Source organism: Dendropsophus ebraccatus, chromosome 3, assembly GCF_027789765.1.
Source record: "Dendropsophus ebraccatus isolate aDenEbr1 chromosome 3, aDenEbr1.pat, whole genome shotgun sequence".
Taxonomy (NCBI): Eukaryota; Metazoa; Chordata; class Amphibia; order Anura; family Hylidae; genus Dendropsophus; species Dendropsophus ebraccatus.
Window position 1 is genome coordinate 1,082,522 of NC_091456.1, and position 12,153 is coordinate 1,094,674.

Consider the following 12,153-nt stretch of genomic DNA (forward strand, 5'->3'; position numbering starts at 1 on the left):
TGGGAGGAGCGGCAGAGAGCGGAGCAGACTTCAAAGCATTCAGCCTGATGAGCAGAATGCAGATAGGAACAAAGCAATTTGCTTAGTCCATACTGTAGATTCATTCATCTCTAGTGGTAGCACTTTTTCCTAGACACGTAAATACAACTGTCTTGCAGTTGTCGCTTCACTGGAATTTTATGGTGAAAAAATAAAAATGCAACAGAATCACAGAGTGTCCACTAAGGATTATACGGGAAACAGATCACTGATCAAGGAGATCAAAGATACAGACTTTTAAATGAAGCTCCACGGGTTCTTTTTTGCACTGGATTGGTGGGGTTCCACTAGTGAACCGTCATCAATCAGTAACTTGTGCTAATTCCCAGTGAGTATGTAGAGAAAGGAAAGCACTTACAATCATGTTTTCCTCTTGTTGGTGCTTTACAATTTTGTTTCAATTGTTTCTAAACTATTATTATGCTAATTTCTAATTGTAGAAAACTGCAACGTACAGTTGAGGAACAAATAAGGAAAACCAGAAACAAGTGTCATTATAAAACCATTTATTTAATGCAGATAAACATATTAAAGCCACTAGTGGCAAATATATTAATGTACTGCTTCTAAACTGGATATAAAATTTTAAATCTGTTTAGGCATTTAGGTTAAACAGCATCATAAACTAATGTAGAAGACCAAAAGCAAATATATTCACCCTAAGTGGTGATGTGATCATGTGCTTCAAAAACTGTTTTACTTACTATTTCACGGTATCCTATAAAAACTGGCCACGAATCTGGAGGGAAAAGCTGGACTGATAAAAAAAATAAAAACTGTAATAGCAAATGTTGTAATTGCATATATAAAATGTGACTTAAAGGGGAACTCCAGATAAGAAAAACTTGTTTTCTATTAAAAGTTAAATATATGTGTCTATACAATGTATTACCGTATCTGTGCGGTTCTGCCACACTGGTAGCTGATAGAAATCCAGGAAGTGAAGAATAATGGCCTCTGTGCAAATCCACATTGTCTCCTGCTCCTTCTGCTCTCCCCCCTTAGGAGACAAATCTTCCATGCCTCTGTCTCACATTGTGTGTGTTTGCTGATGATGCAGATAGGGGGCAGGGCGTGATGTCACAGGAGGCAGCGCTGGATACCCCAATCCCCTGAGTGATTCACCATCTCTGACCGGCCAGAAGCAGGTGTTGCACTGATTTCTCTAATTGTGCAGAAGTGTGCAGTGAAATTAGGGCTGTGTTCACACATGTTGGAGTGTCGTGTTCACACATGTTGGAGTGTCATTGCAGTGCTGCAGCGTATTCACAAAAATTATGCAGTAACACAAGTAAATGATGCTAAACGGCAGAGAGGATCAGAGCCTTATTGTGGGGCTCAACTTTAAAGATAACAGATGCTTGATCATAATATGTACGTGGAAATGAAAAGAAAAAAAAATTCAAAAGTTCTTTACTTTATTCGAATATCAGCGTTACAGGTAGAGAATACAGCGTGCTGTGTGGTGTTACAGGTAGAGAATACAGCGTGCTGTGTGGTGTTACAGGTAGAGAATACAGCGTGCTGTGTGGTGTTACAGGTAGAGAATACAGCGTGCTGTGTGGTGTTACAGGTAGAGAATACAGCGTGCTGTGTGGTGTTACAGGTAGAGAATACAGCGTGCTGTGTGGTGTTACAGGTAGAGAATACAGCGTGCTGTGTGGTGTTACAGGTAGAGAATACAGCGTGCTGTGTGGTGTTACAGGTAGAGAATACAGCGTGCTGTGTGGTGTTACAGGTAGAGAATACAGCGTGCTGTGTGGTGTTACAGGTAGAGAATACAGTGCTGTGTGGTGTTACAGGTAGAGAATACAGCGTGCTGTGTGGTGTTACAGGTAGAGAATACAGCGTACTGTGTGGTGTTACAGGTAGAGAATACAGCGTGCTGTGTGATGTTACAGGTAGAGAATACAGAGTGCTGTGTAGTGTTACAGGTAGAGAATACAGCGTGCTGTTTGATGTTACAGGTAGAGAATACAGCGTGCTGTTTGATGTTACAGGTAGAGAATACAGCGTGCTGTGTGGTGTTACAGGTAGAGAATACAGCGTGCTTTGTGGTGTTACAGGTAGAGAATACAGCGTGCTGTGTGGTGTTACAGGTAGAGAATACAGTGCTGTGTGGTGTTACAGGTAGAGAATACAGTGCTGTGTGGTGTTACAGGTAGAGAATACAGTGCTGTGTGGTGTTACAGGTAGAGAATACAGCGTACTGTGTGGTGTTACAGGTAGAGAATACAGCATGCTGTGTGATGTTACAGGGAGAGAATACATCGTGCTGTGTGGTGTTACAGGGAGAGAATACAGCGCTGTGTGGTGTTACAGGTAGAGAATACAACGTGCTGTGTGGTGTTACAGGTAGAGAATACAGTGTGCTGTGTGGTGTTACAGGTATAGAATACAGTGCTGTGTGGTGTTACAGGTAGAGAATACAGTGCTGTGTGGTGATACAGTTAGAGAATACAGCGTGCTGTGTGGTGTTACAGGTAGAGAATACAGCGCTGTGTGGTGTTACAGGTAGAGAATACAGTGTGCTGTGTGGTGTTACAGGTAGAGAATACAGTGCTGTGTGGTGTTACAGGTAGAGAATACAGTGCTGTGTGGTGTTACAGGTAGAGAATACAGTGCTGTGTGGTGTTACAGGTAGAGAATACAGTGCTGTGTGGTGTTACAGGTAGAGAATACAGTGTGCTGTGTGGTGTTACAGGTAGAGAATACAGCGTGCTGTGTGGTGTTACAGGTAGAGAATACAGCGTGCTGTGTGGTGTTACAGGTAGAGAATACAGCGTGCTGTGTGGTATTACAGGTAGAGAATACAGCGTGCTGTGTGGTGTTACAGGTAGAGAATACAGTGCTGTGTGGTGTTACAGGTAGAGAATACAGCTTGCTGTGTGGTGTTACAGGTAGAGAATACAGGGTGCTGTGTGGTGTTACAGGTAGAGAATACAGGGTGCTGTGTGGTGTTACAGGTAGAGAATACAGAGTGCTGTGTAGTGTTACAGGTAGAGAATACAGTGCTGTGTGGTGTTACAGTTAGAGAATACAGCTTGCTGTGTGGTGTTACAGGTAGAGAATACAGTGTGCTGTGTGGTGTTACAGGTAGAGAATACAGTGCTGTGTGGTGTTACAGGTAGAGAATACAGTGCTGTGTGGTGTTACAGGTAGAGAATACAGTGTGCTGTGTGGTGTTACAGGTAGAGAATACAGCGTGCTGTGTGGTGTTACAGGTAGAGAATACAGCGTGCTGTGTGGTGTTACAGGTAGAGAATACAGCGTGCTGTGTGGTATTACAGGTAGAGAATACAGCGTGCTGTGTGGTGTTACAGGGAGAGAATACAGTGCTGTGTGGTGTTACAGGTAGAGAATACAGCTTGCTGTGTGGTGTTACAGGTAGAGAATACAGGGTGCTGTGTGGTGTTACAGGTAGAGAATACAGAGTGCTGTGTAGTGTTACAGGTAGAGAATACAGTGCTGTGTGGTGTTACAGTTAGAGAATACAGCTTGCTGTGTGGTGTTACAGGTAGAGAATACAGTGCTGTGTGGTGTTACAGGTAGAGAATACAGCGTGCTGTGTGGTGTTACAGGTAGAGAACACAGCGTGCTGTGTGATGTTATAGGTAGAGAATACAGTGCTGTGTGGTGTTACAGGTAGAGAATACAGCGTACTGTGTGGTGTTACAGGTAGAGAATACAGTGTGCTGTGTGGTGTTACAGGTAGAGAATACAGTGCTGTGTGGTGTTACAGGTAGAGAATACAGCGTGCTGTGTGGTGTTACAGGTAGAGAATACAGTGTGCTGTGTAGTGTTACAGGTAGAGAATACAGCGCTGTGTGGTGTTACAGGTAGAGAATACAGTGCTCTGTGGTGTTACAGGTAGAGAATACAGTGTGCTGTGTGGTGTTACAGGTAGAGAATACAGTGTGCTGTGTGATGTTATAGGTAGAGAATACAGCGTGCTGTGTGGGTGGGACCACAATGAAATCATAAATTACTGCAAATAATTCAGTAACGCAATGAAACTGCAATGTGTGAACACAGCCTAGATCTTCTGCAACAGCTTTGGGCGGGGAATAGGCAGGGTGGAGGACTGTGATGAACAGCTGAGGGAAAGTATTGAATTCTAGAACCTGGAGTACTGTGTACAACTGATAAACCAGGAAGTGCAGAAACACAAACTAGAACACCCCCCCCCCCCCCCCCAAAAAAAAAAAAAAAAAAAAAACACAACAAAAAATAAAATGGATTTTTGGTAGTTTCAAAACTGGAATAGATAAGTAATGCATTATGCTTCTGCAGAAGTTTCATTTTTTTTTAACCTCTACCTGGAGTTCCCCTTTAAAAAGAAAATTCACTTGAGTATAGAAAAGTTAATCTAAGGTCTAAGCAATCTCCCTTTAAGAAGCTTCATATAAATTATTCTGCAGTAAAGAGAAATTGCGTGGGTGTTATGGACTAACATTTTCTGCTGCGTGTTATAAATCTACAAAACCGCAAGGAAAAATGTTCAAAATAAGACAAATCTAAAAAAAAAAAAAAAAAAAAAAAAAAGATGCTGCTGGGTTTTACCTACAGGGCAGCTGCAGAGACCAGTTGGAGCCTAACCGGCAGTACTCGCTGGGGTAAGCTAAAGCAATGGAAGGCAGTAGCAATGATTCGTGCCACCATGCTGCCCTGGCTTTCCTACTAAATGTTTTATTCACAAAGAGACGTAAACTGGGATTCACTGTATAAAGAAGAGCAAAGTGAAGCTTGTAAAAATCTTTGTGCTGCATTTTGTGAATGCCTGTTATTACAAGGGCTTAAACCTAGAGGTATTCTGGGAGAAAAAACTAACAACCCTAAAATATTTTCAGCCATGGAAATCATACTTCAGGTAGAAAAATGCTCCTATGCTTACAAATCCTGTTTCCAAGCTTTGCTGCACATGCATTTGCTTTTACAATACCTGACTAAATGCAATCATTATAAAATCAAAAGTTTGGAAATATCCTAACTGTTGGGCGAGTTCTGTGAATTAGCCCTATTAGGGAGTATAGGGCTTGTGTACAGTACTCAATGCATAGGACATTTCTACAACAAGCTGAAATTTCGTTGGAAGCTGCACACTGCACCCAAGGCCTACAAGAAGAGATGCAAAAGGCTGATAAGAAGCCTGTCACAGAACTGCTTCTCTAATGATCATTTCTAATAACATAAGCTGTAGAACCAGATGGTACCTACTCCCAAACCACTGACACAGTTTTGTACACTTCATCACACTATGTCTGGGGGGTCGGCCTTTTCCCTGGTATTTTGGTGAAAAACGAATTCCAGCGGCGCAAAGTCAATAAGGCAGACCCTAGATCATCCATAATCTTGTCCTGAGAGACACTGCTTGCCTAGGGCACGGATCCTCTAGGCCCTGCCTCACTGACCTGCACCGCCAGAATAAAACATGTTCTTCGCCAAAATACCTGCTCCAGAAGGCAGGCCGACCCAAAGACTGGACATGGTGTGATCAAGCGTGAAAAACGGTACTGGTGGTTTGGGGCTGATTCCAGACGGTACACATTGGCTTTAAAACAATATTTTTATGTACATACTAAAGTATAAAGCACAAACAAAAAAAATATTTTTAAAAAGGTGTCCACAGAAAGTTTTTTTTTCTTTTACTATTTGCACAATGTTCAGCGTGTATTAAACTAAGTGCCTTGTTATCTATCATTATATACTACTAACAGTGAGTTTACAGGATGAAGAGTTTGGTTTAGAGCGAGTGTATATATATTTTTTGGCTATAACAATAAGAACCACTCTCTAAAAAAAGGTTATGGACACCTCGGATTCTATTTTTATTCATACTTGTTTTGATACAAAAACTATTTCACCAAAGATCTTTATTATAATTCTATTCAGTTTTCCCTCTACGTCCACTGCCTTGTTAACTCTGGATGTGGTCATAAATAAACTCAGAAGTTTGTTTGAAGCATTTGCTGGGTTTTATTACATTATGTTCCCAGGGATTTTCTCACTAAATTTCATGTAAAAAAACTGTTTTGTGATGTGGTATTTGATGCTGCAGTACTTTCCTACTGAACACAAAAAAAATCAAGGCAGAACCATGACCAATAAGACATGTTGTGCACACTGGATTTAAAGGGGTATACTCACTTGCTGCCGACCCCCCAACACTGTCAGGGCTTCTACTTCTTTGCCCATAGTATGTACCCGCTCAATCACTGACAGAGACGAGTCAATGCTGCAGCCAGTGATGGACAGAGCAGGCTCTTCTTATGTGTTGGATATGAATATGGTTTCTCTGGCACACTCTTAACCCCTTAAGGACAGAGCCAATTTCGATTTTTGCGTTTTCGTTTTTTCCTCCTTTGCTTAAAAGGCCATAGCACTTGCATTTTTCTACCTAGAAACTCACATGAGCCCTTATTTTTTGCGTCACTAATTGTACTTTGCAATGACACGCTGAATTTTTGCATAAAGTCACTTTCGAAACCAGAAAAAAATTCAAAGTGTGGTGAAATTGAAAAAAAAAAAAAAAGCATTTTGTTTATTTGGGGGAAATGTGTTTTTACGCCATTTGCCCTGGGGTAAAACTGACTTGTTATATATGTTCCTCAAGTCGTTACAATTAAAACGATATATAACATGTATAACTTATATTGTATCTGATGGCCTGTAAAAGATTTAAACCATTGTCAACAAATATACGTCACTTAAAATCGCTCCATTCCCGGCTTATAGCGCTTTTATCCTTTGGTCTATGGGGCTGTGTGAGGTGTCATTTTTTGCGTCATGATGTGTTCTTTCTATCGGTACCTTGATTGCGCATATACGACTTTTTGATCGCTTTTTATTACAATTTTTCTGGATTTGATGCGACCAAAAATGCGCAATTTTGCACTTTGGGATTTTTTTGCGCTGAAGCCGTTTACCGTGCGAGATCAGGAATGTGATTAATTAATAGTTTGGGCGATTAGGCACGCGGCGATAGCAAACATGTTTATTTATTTATTTACTTTTATTTTTAACCTGGGAAAAGGGGGGTGATTCAGACTTTTATTAGGGGACGGGGCTTTTTACTATTAACAACACTTTTTTTTTTACTTTAACACTTATACTAGAAGCCGCCCTGGGGTTAGGGTTATTCCCCCCTGGGGTTAGGGTTATTCCCACTGGGGTTAGGGTTATTCCCCCCGGGGGACTTCTAGTATAAGTGCTTTGATCTCTCATAGAGATCTCTGCAGCCGGAAGTAAATGAGTGCCGAGCCGGGGACGGCGCCATCTTGGAGCGGTCCCTGGCCGGCTTCAGAAACGGAGATCGCTCCTCCGGGATAACAACCCGGGGGAGCGATCTCCGCCACTAGACACCAGGGAACGGCTGAATCCGGTAATCGGATTCATCTGATTACTGTATTAGCGGGCACGGCGATCGGACCGTGCCCGCTAATACCTACGGTCCCGGGCTACAAGCGGCACCCGGGACCGCCGCGGTTCAGAGCCTTACGTCCTTACCGGCATCAGGGCGTAAATTTACGCCCGATGTCGTTAAGGGGTTAATATATACTCTTACAAATTTCCATTAACTACAGTGTGACATCTGTCACTTGAAGCAGCAGCAGCAGCAAAAGAAAAAATGATAACTAGGAATGTCGCATATCAAGCACTCCTTTAAGGCGGGCATATTGTATGATTGTGGAATAAAAATCATCCTCTCTGCCCTTTCTAATCAATAAAATGTCTCCAACATTGCTTTTGGAAAGGACAGACAGAGCTTTGACTAGTTCTATGCCCTTTTGGGATAAAAGCCAGATGGAAATAGCATCACATATACATTAGGATGAAAAGGGAAGTGGGTTTAATTTCAGTTGCATGTGTTGTGAGGGATCAGTCCAAAGATCATATGCTTGCTTAACACCACTGCAATCCCTCAGGCGGCATTTAGTAGCAACATGTTAGCAGTTAGTAGACCTGTCTATTAATCTGAAGATATACCATCATTAGTCTTAAAGATGACAGGCAGATGACAGGCCTTGCTTCCAGGTTACTACTGGAACTACTATGTCCATATAGTCACTGCATTTAACTCTAATATCTACCATAAAATAATTAAGGAAAAAAGGACAATTAAGGTGTAATCATATCAGATATATATTCCTGGCTGCATGATTGACACATAAGAATGTGAGCAGATTCTGTATTATATACATTGACATACATAGAAATTAAAGCTAGATAAACAATAAATGGAAATCATGACTTGTTAATGAAGTATCAACTGAAGAATGGATGGGCATTATATAAAGTATACAAGCCATGTGGGTACCTGGATAGCAGCATTGTGGGTGGAGGCAGACGCACTACATATCCAGATATCTAACAAAGTATATAATAAATGTTGTAACCAGCTGATTGTACAGAAGCTTCAATGTCTCAATAGAAAGAACTTTCTTGAGTTTCCTTTTAACAATAGAGAACTACTGTTCCAAGTTGTTTGGCCTAAATTTTAGATCTAAAAAACCCCACAATTATATAAAAAGAAATATCATGTTGTCTTCCTTTCAAAGAATTCTTGGTGGCAGCCGCTGCTTGTACATTCCTGCGAGAGCTTTGGCTGCACTGTAAATCATCTGCTTCCGGGACATGCCTGTGAATGCCACGTGCCAATCAGTCCTGCTAACATGGGGCAAACTTCTCTCCAGCACTTCGCCCACCGTTACCGACAGCCCGGACCAACGCAGATTATAGTCTTGTGGGGTGAGATTTTGGGCCTATGCAGCAAAGGAAAAAGGGCAAAGAATCAAACATTTGTTTGAAGACAAGCGCATTGTACTCTCTGTTCTGTGTGTCCTGGTTTCATTTTTTTTATTTAGATTTTTTTATATATATTTGAATGATGCTACTTTATACTTAGAAACCTCAGAATATAATGAAAAGAGCTGGGAACATGTTGTCTTCACATCTTAATATTGAACGTTATTTCTAGGAAGATTGAGGAAAGTAAGTTTAGAAGCATCCTGGGAATTTTACAGAATACAGTACAGGTTATTATTGAATAATAAAGAGGAGGTTCCTGAATATGCCTATGTTAGCTGATGCATGGGTTGTCTGCCATCTTGATGCCCATTTCTTTAGCATAATAGTACACTACTGGTACAATGAATAGAACTGCATTTGTGTAGAGAGAGAGAGAGACATCTGTTGTTCAAAGACGGAACTACTACTTTTTTAGGTTTAATTGCCTATTACATGCTTTGTATATGTAAGATCTTTGGAAAAACTTTAACACATAAAAAAAACCCCTACAAAAGTTCTAATGCCAAGTGCTTGAGGCCACGTTCCCACATGCAGCGCAAAGCAAATGGCCAAAACCACATCCCAAATGGCCACCAATAGCTGAGCGACATTACTGGGATTAGCGCAGCCAGGACACTCGCTAGAGGGGCAGGAATTGGAGCATTTCAGACGCATTTCGAAAATGTAGAAACATGGCCTGAGGGTTTAAAAGAGAAAGCAATTACCAAAATATAGACCTTCAATACTGGTTATAGACTATACACATTATATAGGGTACCTAGTCTTTTTATTTCCTTCCCACTGCAGTAATTCTCCTGTTTTACTGATGTTTTTCCTCCTCGCCTTGTAAAGTCCATAGCTGTATGAGGGCTTATTTCCAGAAACAGTTGCACTTTTTAATGACACCTTCCATTTAACCATACAACGTACAGTCATGGCCAAAAGTTTTGAGAATTACAAATATTTTTTACAAAGTCTACTGCTTCAGTTTTTAAAATGGCAATTTGCATATACTCCAGAATGTTATACAGAGGGATCAGCTTAACAGCAATTACTTGCAAAGTCAATAATTTGCCTAGAAAGTCCATAAAAGTAGAAGGAAATCACAGCTCCAAAAAAACGTGAAGGAGTTAAATGTCCAAAAATCTTTATTCCAGAGCATATTAAAAAACAACAACCATGTTAAAACCAGCACATCTACACGTTTCGGGGACAAGCCCCATAATCATGACAGTACAACAACATAATAGGCAAACCTATATATGCTTTGGGTAATGGCGTCTGAAAACCCAAGTTCCACCCCTCTGCATCACTGGAATAGGAGAAGGGAGGGGGAGGGGGAGGGGGATGAAGCAAAACTCAGGTGAAGCAGGTCACAGTGGAGTTAACCATGTATGTTCTGTGAAACCACCTGATTAAAGCATAGTGTGTATTGTGCAAACCAAAAACAATTCTACATACGTCGTTTTATGTTGCTCATTGCAACATTTGTAATTCACAATATGTTGGTTCTACAAAGAGAAAACTAAAAATCCGTATCATGGAGCATATAGCCGATATGAAAAATACTTCAACTCTCAATAGATGCAGATCAGGGCTGGCCAAGCATTTTAGAGTTGCACATGGCGGGGATCCATCTGGTTTCTCCTTCTATGCAATAGAGAAGGTCTGTAAACCCCGTCGCGGTGGTGACTGAGTACATCTCAGGAAGCGCCAGGCATTTTGGATTCTATGCCTCGGCACTCGCGTTCCTGAGGGGCTGAATTACAAAAGTGATCTTTTTTATATATACTGAATTTTTTTTTTTTTTCACATAATCACATTTTTGTTTATATTGCTTACTGCTCATTCTGTTTTTCTGTTTGTACATATAGCAATTGCAATCATTATTTATTTAATTTGTTTTTTTTTGCTATGCATCTAGAGCCCTGATATCCGTGTATAATATAGCATGTTATTCAGTATTGCTTGTTTTTGGTTTGCACAATACACACTATGCTTTAACCCTTTGAGGACCAGGCCCAAAATGACCCAGTGGACCGCGCAAATTTTGATCTTAGTGTTTCCGTTTTTCCCTCCTCCCCTTCTAAGAGCTCCAGCACTTTCAGTTTTTTATCTACAGGCCATGTAAGGGCTTATTTGTTACAGGAATAGTTGTACTTTGTAATGGCGTCATTCATTTTACCATAACATGTATGATGGAACCCCAAATATATTATGTATGATGGAACCCCAAATATATTATTTATGAAGATATAAATTGGTGAAATCGCAAAAAAGAATGCAATATGGTAACGTTTGGGGGGTTCCTGTGTCTACGTAATGCACTATATGGTAAAAGCGACATGATACCATTACTCTATAGGTCAGTACGAACACAACCATATGCAGGTTTACGCAGATTCTCTAATGTTATATTTTTTTTTAAATGAAATCCTTTTTTTTGGCAATTAATTATAAATAAAATGGGACTATTGTGACGCTTATAACGGTTTTATTTTTTCACCTACGGGGCTGTATGGGGTGTCATTTTTTCCGCCATGATCTCTAGTTTTTATTAATACCATATTTGTGAAGATCGGACGTTTTGATCACTTTTTATTAATTTTTTTATATATATAATGTAACATAAAATCGGTAATCCGCGCACTTTTTTCCCTCTTCTCGTGTACGCCGTTTACCGTTCGCAATGACGCTTGTTATATTTTAATAGATCGGACAATTACGCACGCTACGGTATATTATATGTTTATCTATTTATTTATTTTTATATGTTTTATTTATATAATGGGAAAGGGGGGTGATTTCAACTTTTATTGGGGGAGGGGTTTTGGGGTAGTGTGTTAGTGTTTTTAACTTTTTTTTTTTTACACATTTGAAGTCCCTTTGGGGGACTTGTACATACACTACTTGGATTTTTACACTGATGAATGCTATGCCATAGGCATAGCATTGATCAGTGTTATCGGCGCTCTGCTCATTGAGCCTGCCTGTGCAGGCTCAGTGACCAGAGCGCCGATCGGACCGCACGGAGGCAGGTGAGAGACCTCCGGCGGCCCGTTTTACCAATCGGGACCCCCGCAGTCACACTGCGGGGGTCCCGATCGGTAAGTGACAGGGGACTTAAGTGACAGGCGTTTAAGGAGTTAATGACACGCGGCAGCGCGATCGCTGCAGCGTGTCATTACCGGTGAGGTCCCGGCTGCTGATTGCAGCCGGCCCCCACCTGCTATGAGCGCGCTTCATAGCGTGAGAAACACCCAGGGCGTACAGTTACGCCCTAGGTCGTCTGGGGACAGACTTCCATGGCGTAACTATACGCCCTGG

The 12,153-nt window shown here is 41.0% G+C and overlaps 1 protein-coding gene across 1 annotated transcript in view; it reads right to left on the reverse strand.

Annotated features, from left to right (window-relative positions):
- Positions 1-8,163: 8,163 nt before the first annotated feature.
- PRRC1 (proline rich coiled-coil 1) overlaps positions 8,164-12,153 on the reverse strand; it is a 44,394-nt gene continuing 40,404 nt past the window's right edge. Inside the window, exon 9 of the mRNA XM_069960703.1 lies at positions 8,164-8,801. Coding sequence (XP_069816804.1) covers positions 8,592-8,801 — 210 coding nt within the window. The 3' untranslated portion in view covers positions 8,164-8,591. The remainder of the gene's footprint in view (positions 8,802-12,153) is intronic.